The 15745-nt window shown below is 38.1% G+C and overlaps 1 protein-coding gene across 2 annotated transcripts in view; it reads left to right on the top strand.

Moving 5' to 3' along the window:
* PREX2 (phosphatidylinositol-3,4,5-trisphosphate dependent Rac exchange factor 2) overlaps nt 1-15745 on the top strand; it is a 180819-nt gene that overhangs the window by 50238 nt on the left and 114836 nt on the right. For both annotated transcript variants that reach the window (XM_056331919.1, XM_056331917.1), the window contains 4 exons: nt 1102-1206; nt 3978-4079; nt 5847-6008; nt 13603-13736. In XM_056331919.1, the coding sequence (XP_056187894.1) occupies nt 1102-1206; nt 3978-4079; nt 5847-6008; nt 13603-13736 (503 nt within the window). The remainder of the gene's footprint in view (nt 1-1101; nt 1207-3977; nt 4080-5846; nt 6009-13602; nt 13737-15745) is intronic.

Here is a 15745-nt window from a genome sequence, read left to right as displayed (position 1 = left end):
GGTAATGATGTCAGCAAATAAGCCTCTTGTGCATTTTCTTCCTAGTTTTTTTTTCCCCCCCGGTGTTTTGCGATAGTTCAGCCTCTGAAATTTTTTAGCAAAACCTTATGAAGTTCAACAGAGACAAACAGGGAAAACATAATCCAGGAGTGCAGCACAGGCTGGGATCCACCCGGCTGGGGAGCAGCTTTGTGGAAAGTGACCTGGGGGTGCTGGCGGACCACCAGCTCACTATGGGTGAACACTGTGCTGCTGTGGCAAAGAAAGCCAACAGGATGCTGGGTTGCATCAAGGGCGTCACCAGGAAAGATAAAATAGAAGATAAAATAGTAATTATCCCACTTTATTCGGCACTTGTCAGGCCACACATGGAATACTGTGTTCAATTTTGGTCCGAGCTATATAAAAGAAGATGTGGACAGGCTGGAGAGGGTCCAGAGAAGGGCCACAAAGATGATCAAAGGACTGGGAAGCCTGCCATATGAGGAAAGGCTGAGAGAAATGGGTTTGTTCAGCCTTGAAAAAGGAAGGCTTAGACGAGACCTTATCACCATGTTCCAGTATTTAAAGGGTAGCTACAAAGCAGGTGGAGACTCCCTTTTTACAAGAAGTCACATGGGTAAGACAAGGGGTGATGGATACATAACAACAGGTATGTGTTACTCCTGGGGAGATTCTGATTGGACATGAGGAAAAATTTTCACAATGAGAGCAATCAGCCATTGTAATAATTTCCCAAGGGAAGTGGTGGATTCCTCAACACCGAACACTTTCAAGGTTTGGCTGGACAGGGTGCTGGGCCATCTTGTCTAGACCATGCTTTTGCCAAGAAAGGTTGGACCAGATGGTCCTTGAGGTCCCTTCCAACCTGGTATTCTATGATTCTATGATTGAAATTCCCAAGTGATGCTTCCAGACTGTTCATAATTCTAATTTGAGGCTGGGCCTTAAATAATAAACGTAGAAGGAAAAGCTGACCTTCCAAAATGAAAACTATATTGGCTATTAGCTTTGAAAAGTATTAATTCCATGTTTTATTAATTAAAAAAAAATTAAATCAAAATGGCAAGTGAAGAACAATGTATTTCTTTGTTTCTGCAGAAAGAGAAATTCCGTATCTATGATGAATACTGCAGTAACCATGAGAAGGCACAGAAAGTTCTTCTTGACCTTAACAAAATAAGAACAGTGCGGACGTTTCTTTTGGTAAATAAACTTTGAACTGGTTATGGTATTAAGCTTAATACTTTTGACTGGGCAGTGAGTTGTTAGCACTGTTACCTCCACCATAACAACTACAAGCACACCTGCAAGTGGTTAGCAGGCGGTTTCAGCTGGGGATGGTGATTCTAGGGGAAGTGGTTGCCTACGCCATATTTTCACTGCTGCACTTGAAGCTGCGTGTAATACAGCATTATAGGCAGTGTGCCTTGAACTTGCTGATCAAGAGGCAAGGGTGTAAAACCAGCTGTGTCTGTAGAAAGGAAAAGGAATAGGATAAGATATATAAGGAGGGATAGGGAAAGAAATTACAGAAAGGGGGCTGGAGGACTCATCAGTACTTCTGAAGAGAAGGTTCATGTTCTGGTATTGTAGCCACAGCTGTGCCACGTAGGAAAATGTTTTGTTATGGATCACAGGAGTAGCCATCCTGATCTTAGATGCTGACTTAATATGAGGTCAAAAGAAACAACTACACAATTAGTCTTTCACTGTATAAAGCAAATAAAGGAGGGGTTTTAAAATGTTATGACAGTTGACAGGCCTTATGATTTTCTCACAGCAAAACCAGTTTCCATGTAAATACTGAGTTTCCTAATAGTTGACATAAATTGTTAAAAGAAGGATTCAGCGTGGAATCATTTTTGTGTTTTCCTTCATGGTGTCTTGTGATAACAAGGTCGGCTTTGAAATGTGGAGCCTACTATATTGGAACTTCAATACCTGAGAAGGTGTCCATAGATACATCAAACTTCAGAGTGATCAGATCTGATTATTGCATTTTGGGACTGGAGAGCAAATGACACTACCAGCAAAATGTCACAGTGCTGGCAGTATCACAAGTTTTATTTAATTTTATTAGTTATTTTTAGCATGCAGTAGGCTTTCACTGCTGCTGTTGACAGAGTTCGTGGTGAAGCTGTCCTATTGCTGGATACTGGATCTGCCTTCCTAGCTGCATTTACTTACAGACAAGTTAATGAGCATTGTGTGAATTTCCTTATTGTAGGGGGGTATGGGGTGACATGAAGTGCCATCTGCCTTTTTGCTAAGAGTCTCTTATTCAGCAGTATTTCATTCATAGTTAAAAGCAGCTTCAAAGTTGCCCTGTTTTTCCTCAGCGGCTGACACAGGTATCCTTCACCTTGCCCCAGACTGAGGAGCTTCACACACATGGTTCTTGTATTGGGATCAGCATGGCCAGACACCAGAAGAAGGGGTGAATGCTGACTACAGAGACAAAAAGCAAAATACTCTGGAGAAAGACTGCAAAGAGCTTGTTTTGTGAGAAAGGAAACAAAGTGTGCAGTTGTGGCAGTTCATGATGTGTCAGTGTCATGTACTCCTGGGTGCATGCACAGAGCTTTCACAACTGCTTTCGGTTTCTCATAGATTCAGGACAGGTCTGTAGAATAAGTGGCAGCAGTCTAACCTAGAGAACAGGAGGTCTGACTGTGTGATTTGAAAGTGCAGTGAAGCCTTCTAGCCAGACAGAACAGTTCAGGTCATTAGAGATACAATTACCTTTAAATACTTGGGAGCTGAAACCAGACTTTTGAGCCTTTGAGTATAGGCTCAAATATATAAACCATAGTCTGCATTGCCATTATCTTGCTTGGTCTTTATCAGTAAAGCTTTTTTTGTTGGCAGGTTGAATGAAATCCTTTAGGATAAAGAATCCTTTAGGATAAGACAGAAACTGCTTAACCATGAGTACAAAGCGGAGACTAAGGGTGGGCGTAGAAATCCCCATAGCAGCACTGGTTATGGGGTATGTGCGTTGTGAGTTACGTGCTGAGTGGAGCAGCCGTCTGGTTGTGTAGCCTCTGTTCCATCAGCAATGTGTCTGCATCCAGATTTGTGGCCTGCGTCAACATACCATCTGGCTGTGCTAAACTACTTTTGTTTAGTGTTCTCAGTTTAGACATCTTGCTCTTTGAAGCTGTAGATTATCTCATGCCATTGCATCACAATTCCTTCTGATCTCTCCATAAAATAATTTTCATCATTACTTTAGGTCTTTGTGTACTTACACTTTAATTCCAGCAATTCCAAATATTTGCTGTGATGTCCCTTGCATACTTTGTTATCCTAAATAGTCCTTATTCTTTTCTCTGGCTCAGCTGCTTTTTCACAGATGCTTCCACCCAATATTTCATGTATTATTCTCTGCTTCAATAGTTTGATGTCTTGTCAAAGCTTACTTATTCTTTAGCCCACGGCTAAGTATATTTTATTCAGTACACATAATGTTTAAATATAGAAACATGTAAACAGAACACTTTTTTTGGGGTGTGTATTAGGATGGCCATGTTCAGACCTTTCAGACCATCTTTGATGCTACTTAATGTTGCAGACACGTTTTGAAACCAAAAGCCCCTACAGTGGACACCCTGAATTATTTTTTTTTGTGTTTGTTGACATATGAAAGCATATTTTTAGCATTTTATTTACTGTCTTTTATTTATAAACTTAAAAAAAGCCCTCTCTTAATCACACTGGATGAACAAGGTACCTAGGGGAGATACCTGTGTAATGCCATTGTGTCTTCCTTGTCATGTATGGTAGTCAGTGTACCTACCTGTGCATGTGTTCAGGCCTGTTCTTTTGACAGTCTTGCAAACTTCCTTCATTACATATATGTATATAATTTATATATAGCTTAGCCTATATTGCTGTGTACATACGACCTTGTCTTTATTTCTGATAATTTTCTTGGGATTTTTTAATGATTTGTGAAACTGTTCACATCCCAGAACTGCATGCTCCTTGGAGGACGCAAGAACACAGATGTACCATTGGAGGGATATCTAGTAACGCCGATACAGAGAATATGCAAGTATCCCCTTCTTTTAAAGGTACTTCCAAGATTTTTATTTAGGACTTTATACTTTCTGTATAAAACTGGTTGCTAAGCATATTTCCAAACTGCAGGAACAATCTCTCTACACAGTGAATAATGTCTTTATTAGATATCGGACCCAGACTTGCTCTCATTAAAGCTAGTGGCAAGTCTTCTGACATCAGTATTAAAAAAACAGAGGACTTTGGCTGGGTCAAGACAATTAGCTCCCTTCTGCATCTAATTGTAAGGTTGACTCTCCATTGTTGAATATAAGTGAGCCATTTAAGGGAGTTTAATGAGACTGATTTCAGCTGGGTTTGACCATGCCCTTGCTTTAAGTGCTTGGGATAGCAGAGTTGGCGACATGCTTTGATGATTCTAATTTACCATCAGCAAACTGTAAATGAAAAATATTTATCAAAAGGATTTGTAAGAAAAACTGTAGAGTAACAGTAAGATGTTGTAGGTGGTTCTATGCACGTTTATATGTTTATTCTTATTTTACTGTTACAACCTAAAACTTAATGAAAAATGTAAATTTACACTGATAAATATTAGATATTAAAACCTCTGAGTTACTGAAATTTTTCCATGTTAGGAAATTAAATAATACAATTATCAGGAAAGTAAATATTGAAAAAAATATTTTTGCTTAACACATTAAGGTCTAATACTGTTTATTGTTTCAAATAGAGAGAGAAAAGCCAGAGCAGATAACGTTCGAGAAGCTACTTGAAATCTGATTATGGGACAGCATTTTTTACAGTGTGTATGAGTTTCTATCTGAAACATTGCCAGTTTTGAGGCATATGCATTTCATTGCACTGACATAAAAACCTAAAAGTAAACATGTTAAAATAAAGATTTTTAGAAGAAGTTAAAGAATTTAATAATTTCAGTGATGTTTGAGTCATCCCAGATATCTTTGGTTTTACAGTTCCCTTGTCCTATTTTAAAATTATTTTTATATTCTATTTTTTGAATGAAGGATCTACAGATAAAACAGGGAAATGACTAATTACTCTAGGGGACAATTAAATTAATATAGTTATGTTAAATAAATGTAAATATAGGGTGTTGTGGCAGCAGGGTTAGGGCTCCAGAGGAATGTACCCACGCCTCCGTCAGCATATGCACTGAGGGCTGTCCGTAGTCAGTCCAGATGTAAAGGGGTAGTTGGCAGATTGAGATGGGAAATCTCAAATGAGTACTGGCAACTCCACTTTTGTTTTCTAGTATGGCTGCCATTACTAGTAACCATCTGAAATCAGTGAGTCACCTAAGCTATTGTTCAGTTTTCTGGTGTATTGCACTAGATTAAACAACAGTGTGGAGCTAAAGGAACATGTGTTTGGCCCTGAGTTGCAGGAAAGGCAAGTGTTAATTTTGACATTAGTAAACTAACATTTTTAAGCAGAATTTTACCCTTGCTGTCGAACAGTTCCATCCTGTGGATGGAAACAAAAAACGCCCCAGTCCCCCAAAAAGAAGCTCAACATGAAGAAACGTTTTTGGAGGGAGAAAGTAGCTGAAATGCAAACTTTTTCCTAAGTAGTTTTTTTTATTGTTAGTCATTTATTTCTCTGAGTTTTAGTGTCATACTAGGACACAATGCTGGAGGGTTTATTTTCCACCTAGTAAAAGAGAGGTATGGCTACTTTTTGATTTTGTATCCTAGTCTATTTAAGTCTCCTGTAATGTACATTTAGAGATCAAAGACAGGTTTCTTTTTTCTTTTTTCTTTTTTTTCCTTCTTTTTTCTTTTTAAATGTCTAAATAGGAATTACTGAAGCGGACTCCAAGGAAGCACAGTGACTATGCAGCGCTAATGGAAGCCCTCCAGGCCATGAAAGCTGTCTGTTCCAACATAAACGAGGCCAAGAGACAAATGGAAAAATTGGAGTTTTTAGAAGAATGGCAGTCTCATGTTGAAGGATGGGAGGTACTGTCCTAAGATTTGTCACTTTGTATATTGAGGGAGTAAGAGTTTTCAACAAGCATATATTGTACTGTTTTTGTGACCCTGAGGTACTGTCAGCTCCTCAGTTCTGTGAAATCTCAGCTTTTATTAGGGATCTGCTCTGTAAATTGTGTTGTCCATGACTGATCATCTCTGTATAAAATATCAGACTTCCAGGAAGGAGGGCAAATATTTAGTGTCAGCCTTAGGATATTGATCATTTACATCAACATGCATGTGTGCACACATACACATCTATAAATCCTCATTTAACTGCTGCTGTGATTTAATGCTGTCCATGGCTGCCTAATTGCATTTTGTCTGGTTGAAAAAAATAATTGATAGTTTATTATTGATTAAGCACTGAGTCCATAAGTTTTTTTCAGCTTGTAGGTAGTCCCTTACTGTTTGCTGAGCTAAACTAACATAAATGTATTCAATAGAATCTGTGTAAGACTTATTTTTTTTCCATAGTTTGCAAGTGGAAGCTCTTTAATGCTTTAGTTTGTGAAGAAACCATAGGTCTGTTTCTGAGTTAGTTTTCAATAGTAACCAGAAGAGCCACCCTTTCCCTTAGATAACAAGATCAAGTACTTGTAGTAGTAGAATCTTCCTTTTGTATTATTTTGAGCACTATCATTAGTTTATACAGAAAGATAGATGTAGATAGGAACGTATCTTTAAATTGCCTGAGTTTTTTTCTATTGAAACATCTGAGCTGCCTGCAGTGAGATGAGAGGGAAACACAAGTGCAGTTCCAGTAAAAAAAAATGTAAGCAATGTAAATGTTTTTTAAAAACCCCATTTTGAATGTAATACACTTTTTTTTTTTTTCAGACACAAATTTCAACATGGAAGTAGTTCTTCCTTTTTTGAATGGTTTGCTCAAATGTGCTACTTCTCTTCCTAAGAGAGATACTTAAGAACTAGAGAAAGATATTTTTATCCCTTTAAGCTCTGTGGAAGGCTTGCTGACTGGAAAAGGTAGCAAGGAAAAGGTATTTTTTACATGGTAGTCTGATAGACTGAGACCTGATCTTTCGGCTGTGTAGTGGGAAACGACATTTGTACAGTGCAGAGAAAAGAAAGGATTAGGGACACTGATGGGACACTGAATCAGAGAAGGCTTTGAGATAGACCTGTCTGAACTTCAACTGACACAGTTTGTCAGGAAGTGTGACAACTAAAAACTAGAATATTGATTAGAAGGGTCAACTTTTAAGTAGATGCTCATAGTAATAGATGAAACAGCAGAAAGAAAAAATAGTGTCTACACAGTTCTGTTCCCTCTCTACATCTCCTCCTTGCCACCTGCTGTTTCTTGAACTTGCTGTGCCTAAGTACACACTCTGGTTCTGCAGCCGTGGATTCAGTCTCTCCGATGCTTTCCAGAAGAGTGCAGCAGAACAAGTAACTATCTGAAGTAAGCATAAAAATTGTGCTGAACAAAGAACCTCCTAAATACTGCCCATGACACCACAATATTATTTCCTGTCTGCTCCACATGAAATCTCCTGATCTGTGGACTTATGCAAACTTTTGGTTTGTTGTTAATTGAGTAGTATGGGAAGATTTGATTAATTGTAAACATGGATTAAGCAACCAGTTTTACTTTAATCAAAATTCTTTGTGTTACTTCAGTGCATTGTGGGATTTGAAATGTATCACTCAAGGTATTTTTCCTGTGTAGCAGCATTTTCAAGAACAGCTCAATTTCTGTAATTGGGCTAGGTATAATTAGAGCACAGCAACCCTCTTATGCTGGAGTTCAGGGCACTGTAATCATTTGGTACAGGACTGTTAGTATAGCACCTTCCACAAAAATTCACTGTGCCTCAAGAGAAGGAATTTTAGCAAGTAAAAAAGCTATATAATTACTGGTTTGTATTCAGACAAGCCTTTCTACATTTAGTTTTAATCTTCAATCTTAATTATTTATAAAAACAAAAGCGTCATTAAAGACAAATGACTTGTGTGTGTGTACTCACGCTATGATATCATTTGTAGGATTTTGAAAAACAAAGGACTAGTTAGATAAAGTAAACCTCTAAATGTTGTAATTGAGAGGAGGTCTAGTTGACCTAACACTTTCCAAAAGAAGCAATATCTTCACAGCTGATTTTTTTAGACTAGGTGAAAATAAGTTTCTTTTTTTTAATTAGCTTGAACTTGCTGACATCAGCAATAACTTGGAAAGACTAGTGTATGTGAAATTAAAATGCATTAGACATGCTTGTACAATAACTTCATGATGGAAGCAACAGCAAGTTAAGTGCTTATAGTGCTGAATATTTTATGGCAAGGAAATTTGTTAAATAATCCTTATTGCCTATCACTGACTTTATTCCTTCTATTATTTTCAGCTTTTCAATTAAATTTTGTACTGCACTGTAGTGATTAATATTATTCTACTTGATTTCAGTGCCTGACTCTTACAGATATTTATCAAATCCATCTTAATGAATGCTCTGCAGTGTAGAATTACAGTATTATTAACTCAGTGCATCATTAGTCATGGAAGTCGGTTAAGACTGTTCTCAAACCTTTAAACCTGAAAAGGGAATCCACTTTCCTGCATTGTTTCTTCTGAACCCTTAGTAAGGCATACAGTAGTAAATATGTTTGCTGTTGGAAATATATTAATAAGTCAAGCTAACAATAAGAAAGGATAACAATACGGACAGAAGCATGGGAAACAGTCTGCTCAGAATGTGTTCTGTGAACCGTAACATAGGAATTTCCTTCCAACCTTGTGGGTTTTTTTTCTTTGGTTGTTGTGTACCCACAACCCCCACCCTCCACCCCAATTTAAATTTAGGATTTCACTTGTGCTTGAACTCTGAAATGGCATCATTGTTTTAAAATACTATGTTTTCAGTGGAGTTATGTGGTGCTTATTGTAGTTTAGCTGATCAGGTCTGCTATTATCATATGGCAACTACAGGGTGCCCAATCTGGCAAAATTGCACTGATCTTAATATGCGCATCCTTTTCAAACATAATATACAGTTAGTCCTTGAAATGGTAAGAATCCCAGAGCATGTATAAGAGCTAATCGTATTTTGAATGATTCCCAACAACAACTACAAAAAAACCTCTGAATGCAATGTATGAGAGTGGATTTAATTAAATAAACATCTGGTTTTCTGCATTGCCTAAAAATAAAGAGGCAAACTTGTTGGAGATTTCCTTCCAGAAGGAAATGCTTTAGCACATTGCTTGGCCCCAACTAGAAGGAAAGGAAAAAAACATACAGACTATTTTTAGAATCTGATCAAAGCATGGCTTGAATTCCTATACATAAGTGTCACAAAGTGAAGCTTTTCTTTATTATGATAAAAATACAGATTCATGGAAAAATGGAACATCTGTTTCAAGAAAGTCATTATACTAAAAATTTTCTTTCTCACTTAATTTCCTAAGTGGTTAAATTTATTGGCCTGAATTCAGAACTTGTGTAGGTGGCTGTTTCAGCTGGAGAATGGCTCAGCAACTGAAGGAGTCTGTCAGTAAAATTTACGTGGAAGTTTCAGTGAGAGAAGAAAAAATAAAGTTGTTGCATTTGTTGTGATCTGGAAACTGAACAACAGTGTGAGTCACGGACCAATTTAGTGACAATAGCATGGGGTATTCTGTTCTTTTCCATTCTGCCATAACAGCAAGTAGTATTTTAATAGAGATTTCTGTTATAAACACCAGAAATTTTGGCCCTTTCCCCTATTTTATTTCTATTTCCTATGCCCATGTGCAAGTACTGAAGAGTATGTCAATATCTGTAAAATCTGACATTTATCACTGTTAATGTGTTGGCCACTGAATCAGTATGGTCAGACCTCTGTGTTTGACTGAAATTTGCCTGGAATATGTAGATAAGTAGCTTTTGTAACAAGCAAAACCAACAAATGCTGCTTTTCATTGCAAGGTAATAAAAGTCATAAATTTTAATCTCAAAGATGGGTATTTAGTGACTTAAGGATTTTTTAAAAACAAAAAAAATACTGTTTTAAATTTCTTGCATATAGTCTCTTTCCTTCCAGTGCATTTTAAAGCATTTATTTTATGATACAGTCATGGTAGCCCACATTTCAGACCTCTTGCCCAAGCCTTTGCCTTAGTGGAATGATAGGTGACTGACTGGCAGCCAAAGGTTGCTAGAAGCAGTTTTACCTGAACAGCCTGCAGGCTCTGAGATCTTACAGGCTTTTAACTTCCTTACCAGCTGTCTTGATAAACCACAGAGTCCTTGGCACTAGTGCTACCCACAGGAGAGGACTGCTCTAGTTAGATGTTCGGAGTCTTCAGTGACTCAGTAGGATAGATGGAGGAAAACCTAATCTAGATTCACAGTATAAGCCTGCTTTGCAGGTCAGTTTTTTCCAATTGAATCCTTTATATGTTTTATTGGAAGATGATTAAAACAGGTTTATTTCTACAATACATGGCATTTCGAAATTGACCTATTACAAAAATGCTGGTTTCACTGAAAATGCCCCATCAGTACTAATTGTGGGTAATTTAAATGCGTAGAAACATGAATTGCAGCGTAGTAGTAATGATTTTACATTTAGGTTGAGCAACTGCATGATCTTCCCTTACAAGCCCTGAGTATAAATGTACGTATTCATGAAATCTTTGAAATAGCAAATTACTTTCCAGGTCCATATTGCTCATATTTGAGATTTCCATGGTAATTTCAATTGAAACATTTAGTAAAAACATGCTTGCATTAGAAGGTTTTCGTAATATTTGTTAGAAAAGTATGGCTTGTAGGTAGTATAGTTCAGCTTTAGCTGTGCAGTAGATAGCCTCACCTGCTTCTGGGACAAGAATGATCTTTCATCTGTTACTGCAGCCTCAAACCTTTCCCTATGAGGGAGACAGCTCGGAGTTGGATAAATGAATTATCCTGCTGGGCTGGATATCAACTGTAGCTTGGTGCTCCTGCTTTAAAGCCATGTGGAGGTTCAAGGTGTAGCTACATCCTTCATGAAATCATTGTTTTAGTTGTCAGTCCTTGTTTGAATTGCATGGTGGATATGGTAGTGCTTGTGTGCCCTCTGCTTTATCCTTTTTTCATCATGTTTTTCATCCCTAAAGGAAGCGCTCACCCCAGGTGTATAGACAGCAGTGTTTTCACATAACATGCCCTTCCTCTTCCTTTCAACTCCATGCCCACCTGAAGTCTAGGAACAGGCTGACCCTTACAGTGTTACATAGACAAGAGGTTGGCAGGTTTTTTTTCTCTACTAGCAGGCTTATGTAGGACAGCCAGATGTGGCTTCTGATCCTGTTACCTTATTCCCTGGAATTCAGCAGATAAACCAGCAGTAACAAAATTCACTGACCTGTGGCCACACCAGCACAGGTTGTGATCTTGTCAGAAGGTATCTGATAAAGTGAACTGAATGCTGTTCAGTGTTTGGATAGGAGGGCCTCCAAGGGAAAAAAAGTATCTCTAGAATGTTTTTTTCATCATTTAGCAGTTTATATTAGGAAAGGAAGAAAATGAAGATGAAAGCAGTAGCAAAGGGTAGTAATGTGATACAGATAATTTTCACTGCCGTATTGTAATGTTGAACTTGAATCATGAATGAAGTAAATCCTGACGATTCACGTAGCCTGAATTATATATGTTTTAAATATGTATAAAATATGGTATTTCATAACTTGATGCAGGCAAGTAGCAGATCTTTCTAGGACTGTTGGAAAGAGATTGTATTTTTCTACAGTGAAAATGAAATTTTTATGTAAAAAGAGATGAAATGTTTTCATAAGACCCTTTCTATGAAAAAAATAGACCCTTTTGTAGAAAGCTGAAACTGCTGATACGATTTTGAAGCCTTAAGCTGAATTTTTTTGGCTTCCCTACAAAATAACCCCAGATTTCCAGCAAAACTGAAGTTTTCTGTGAAAAGAAACAAGAAACATTTAAAAAATATCTATCCTTTTAAAATGCAAATTATTATTAAGTACTATTCCAGCAAATTTTAAAAGCAAAATCAGATATTGTTTACTCCTTTTAATACACAAAGACAACGAAATAGAATGGAACAAAATTATCTGCTTTTCTGTAGTTGTGGTCAGCAAGCATTAAGTACAGCCCTAAATTATGCTCAACTTATATTACTGAGTGTACTTTTAAGGTGCTCCAATATTTGGTTTTAAATAAAACTGTAAAATTAGTGTGCCGGCTTCTGGTTCTGATGCTGTCGTAGGAAGGGAAGTATGGTGTAGTCTCTATGGATGATGTTCATTTTTGGCTCCGTTCAAACCTAAATGGAAATGAGTAGGTAGGTAGTTCTGATGCTGAAGCTGCTTTATTTAGAGACCTGAATTGTGTTCCAGTGTGATGGCTGTGCAATGTCTCTTATCATCTCTGTAAACAGACTGCATTCGCCTCAGAACAGTCTGAGCTATTGCTCAATATTCAGGGATGTGATGTACAAAGGATGAATGGTAAGATGAAGAGCTGAGAGCAGAACCCATGATTGCTTCTTGGCTCTTAATTGAATGCATTTTCCTTTGGGCTACTGTGGTTAGATCAAGAAGAGGAAGTAACTACAGCTATTGCAGGCATAAGTCACTCAGATCATCTGTAGTTGAAAGGAAAGTCCTAGCTTTTGTGGGTTTCCAAGCTGGCTGTTGACTGCCTCAAGTTAGGAAACTCCTCAAGCCATGGATGGGTATGCTTGATGCAGCCAGCAGGCATAGTTATCAATAAGGTCACATGGCTGGATGCATATAGCTCATGGACAGGAGCTTTGCCCCACAAGCACGTGGATTTTCAGAATAGCAAAATACACCTCCGAATTCAAGGCAGGCTTTCTTGAGAGGTAAATTTCTCTTTATAAGGCGTAGAAATGCCATGACTTTTTCACAGAAGTATTTTGAGGAAAATGTTAAGCTGTGTTAATTGCTTCTTTTTCATTAACCTTTATGAAAATGCCTGAAAGAATGATCTACCTTGAAGTAAAAATGAGGCATGAGAAGTTTCATTTGAAACATTTAAGCTTAGCAGAATTCTGATGTCTTGAGATTGTGTTATGAGGAAGTATGCTAGACAGTCTTAGTTGTATGTGCCACTAATAGTTTGCCTGACTTTTAAACTTAGCTGTTTTTTGATTTTGTGTTTAGCTTTATTTAATGTAGAAATATATACCCTTGATGATGTTCAAGTTACAGGTTGCTTCAGCTTCCAAATTCATCTTGGCATGGATTATGTCAGACATTTCTGACTAAATAGTAAAGTTACTGAGGATAAGAGTTGTTGTATGAAGTTGGCCTGATTTTTCAGGAGTGATCTTGTGCACATACGTAATACAATTTGGAAACTTTAGCAATTAAACCACACACCCTCTCCAGTTAATGGCAATACTGAATGAATACAAAGCTGGTGTTAAGCATCATTAGAAATTATTATTTAATTACAATGTAATAAATTACCATGAATTTTATTCTTGGCGTTTCCAGAGAATCATTATGGTTGTGAGTTTGTATAAGAAACTTTTCCTTAATTGGTGCACAGTCCTTCAGTTCTCGCAGAATAAAAAAATAATCTCTTTCCAATTGATTTTAGGGGTCCAACATCACAGATACGTGCACAGAAATGCTGCGAAGTGGACTACTACTGAAAATTTCAGCAGGAAATATCCAAGAGAGGATATTTTTTCTTTTTGATAACCTTTTGGTCTACTGCAAAAAAAAGCACAGGTAAATGATTAATTTATACTTTCAAAAATAATGTATTTTTCTCACAGCAGAGCTAATCCTTTGTATGCTCTTTCATAAGAATATTTGAACACCACCAATGTGTTTACTGCAGTTAACTGCAATATAAAAGTCAGGATTTTTAGAGGGGAACTGTCACCCAAAGAGAAGTATATTTAATTCAAACATTGGAAATATTTTATATGAATGCAGAATCCAAATGATGAAAGGGACACACAACCTGTTTTGTCAGTCTTCCACAACAGGTTATATGTGGTGGCCTCATTCTCTTATGCGAAGGGTCAACAGACTGAATTTTCAGTTCAGACAAATGAGTATTACGGCTTATGCTATAAAATAAATCTTTACAGATTCAAGAGTTTCAAGCCTTGTATTTCTAATCAGGGAAAACAGCCAGGAAGCTGCTGCTTGCTGCATTGCAAGGAGCAATACCTTAGTTTAGCAGTAAGCTTCTGCAGTTAATATTTGGTGCTCTTATGCTTCTGAGGAATAAGACCTCTGTGTACATGCATCCCTCTTGGAACTGCTTCTTTCTTTGACCCAGAACCTGTTTTTGAGTAGCCACTGAATACATGTTACTGTATAGATCCTTGATAGATTCCTAGATACGTGAAAGACCTTGAATATGGTCTCTTAACAGCGCTGCTGAGTACCATTATCTTTGCTCTGTCTCTGCACACTTGTGAGTGGTGTCAGAGGAAACTCCCATCATCGACCTTAGTGTCCAGTTGAGAAAACTGACTGCAACTGCTGAAACAGTAGCTTTATAAATCCAGGTTCTACGGTCATCACCCCTGCCATGCCCATTGGATCAGTGTGAGTGCTGCAAGATTTTCAAGGGTGGTTCCAGATTTGATAGCCAGCTTTCATCCTTTTTTTTCCCCAACTGTCTTTTACTAGTACCCTGGATTGTCTGTAGCATCCAGATGAAAGATGTTTTTCTCTGCACCCGTAATATCAATTTGTTTAGATTAGTGCTCTGGCTTGGAAGTGGTCCTATTTAAAGGATGAATCCTGACCTAGCTGCTTTTGAGGGCTGTACATGAGAGGATGGTCAAGTGAAATGTTAATGCTAAAATGTACGCTTAGTGCATCTGAGTGAAGGTAGCTGGTCATGCAGTCCAGCATGTGGGAGCACCCAGCACCATCAGCTTTGGGATGAAAAGACTGAGGGCAGCCTGATGACATAATGATTTCCTCCTCTCCCATTGCTTTAGCTATGTGTGGGGAGTAGTGTGTGCTTTTTGTCTTCTTCTTGCTACCTGTTTTTGGTGGGGGCAGATGAGAGGGATGGAGATAGGAGGGTTGGATAACAAAGACCAGAAGTCTTATATCTGTGTACCACAGCATGTGTTGCGTAGTCTAGTTGTAAAATCAGTAGTACATATACAGCTACAACCACCAAAGTAAATGGAAGTTTATGCATAAAATGCACAAATCTGAGACCAATTTTTCATTAAGGCTTTAAAATCTTATTAGCAACCCTTGTTGTTTGCTGTGCTATATAGTTTATATATGGTATTTTTCATACGAGGTTTTGCATAGGTCTCATCATTCAAAAGTATTATTTTAAATGCTTTAAAAATTATTTTCCCAAATAAGTTTATGCTCGTACTCATTTTGTCATACATAAGAGCAGGTGGCTAAGGGTTGGATATCACTCTCCTGTGCTAACTATAGGGATGTGACCGTCCCCCTGCACTGGGCACTGGTGAGGCCGCCCCTCGAATGCCGTGTTCAGGTTTGGGCCCCTCACTGCAGGAGGGACACTGAGGGGCTGGAGCGTGTCCAGAGACGGGCAGCGAAGCTGGTGGAGGGGCTGGAGCACAAGGCTTATGAGGGGCGGGTGGGGGAACTGGGGGTGTTTGGCCTGGAGAAAATGGGGCTCAAGGGGGGACCTTATTGGTCTCTACAACTACCTTAAAGGAGGTTGTAGCAGGGTGGGGGTTGGTCTCTTCTCCCAAGGAACAAGTGGCAGAACAAGAAGAAAT

This window comes from Falco biarmicus, chromosome 3, assembly GCF_023638135.1.
Source record: "Falco biarmicus isolate bFalBia1 chromosome 3, bFalBia1.pri, whole genome shotgun sequence".
Taxonomy (NCBI): Eukaryota; Metazoa; Chordata; class Aves; order Falconiformes; family Falconidae; genus Falco; species Falco biarmicus.
Note: the sequence above shows the minus strand (reverse complement) of the source record. Positions and strands in the feature narration are given on the sequence as shown.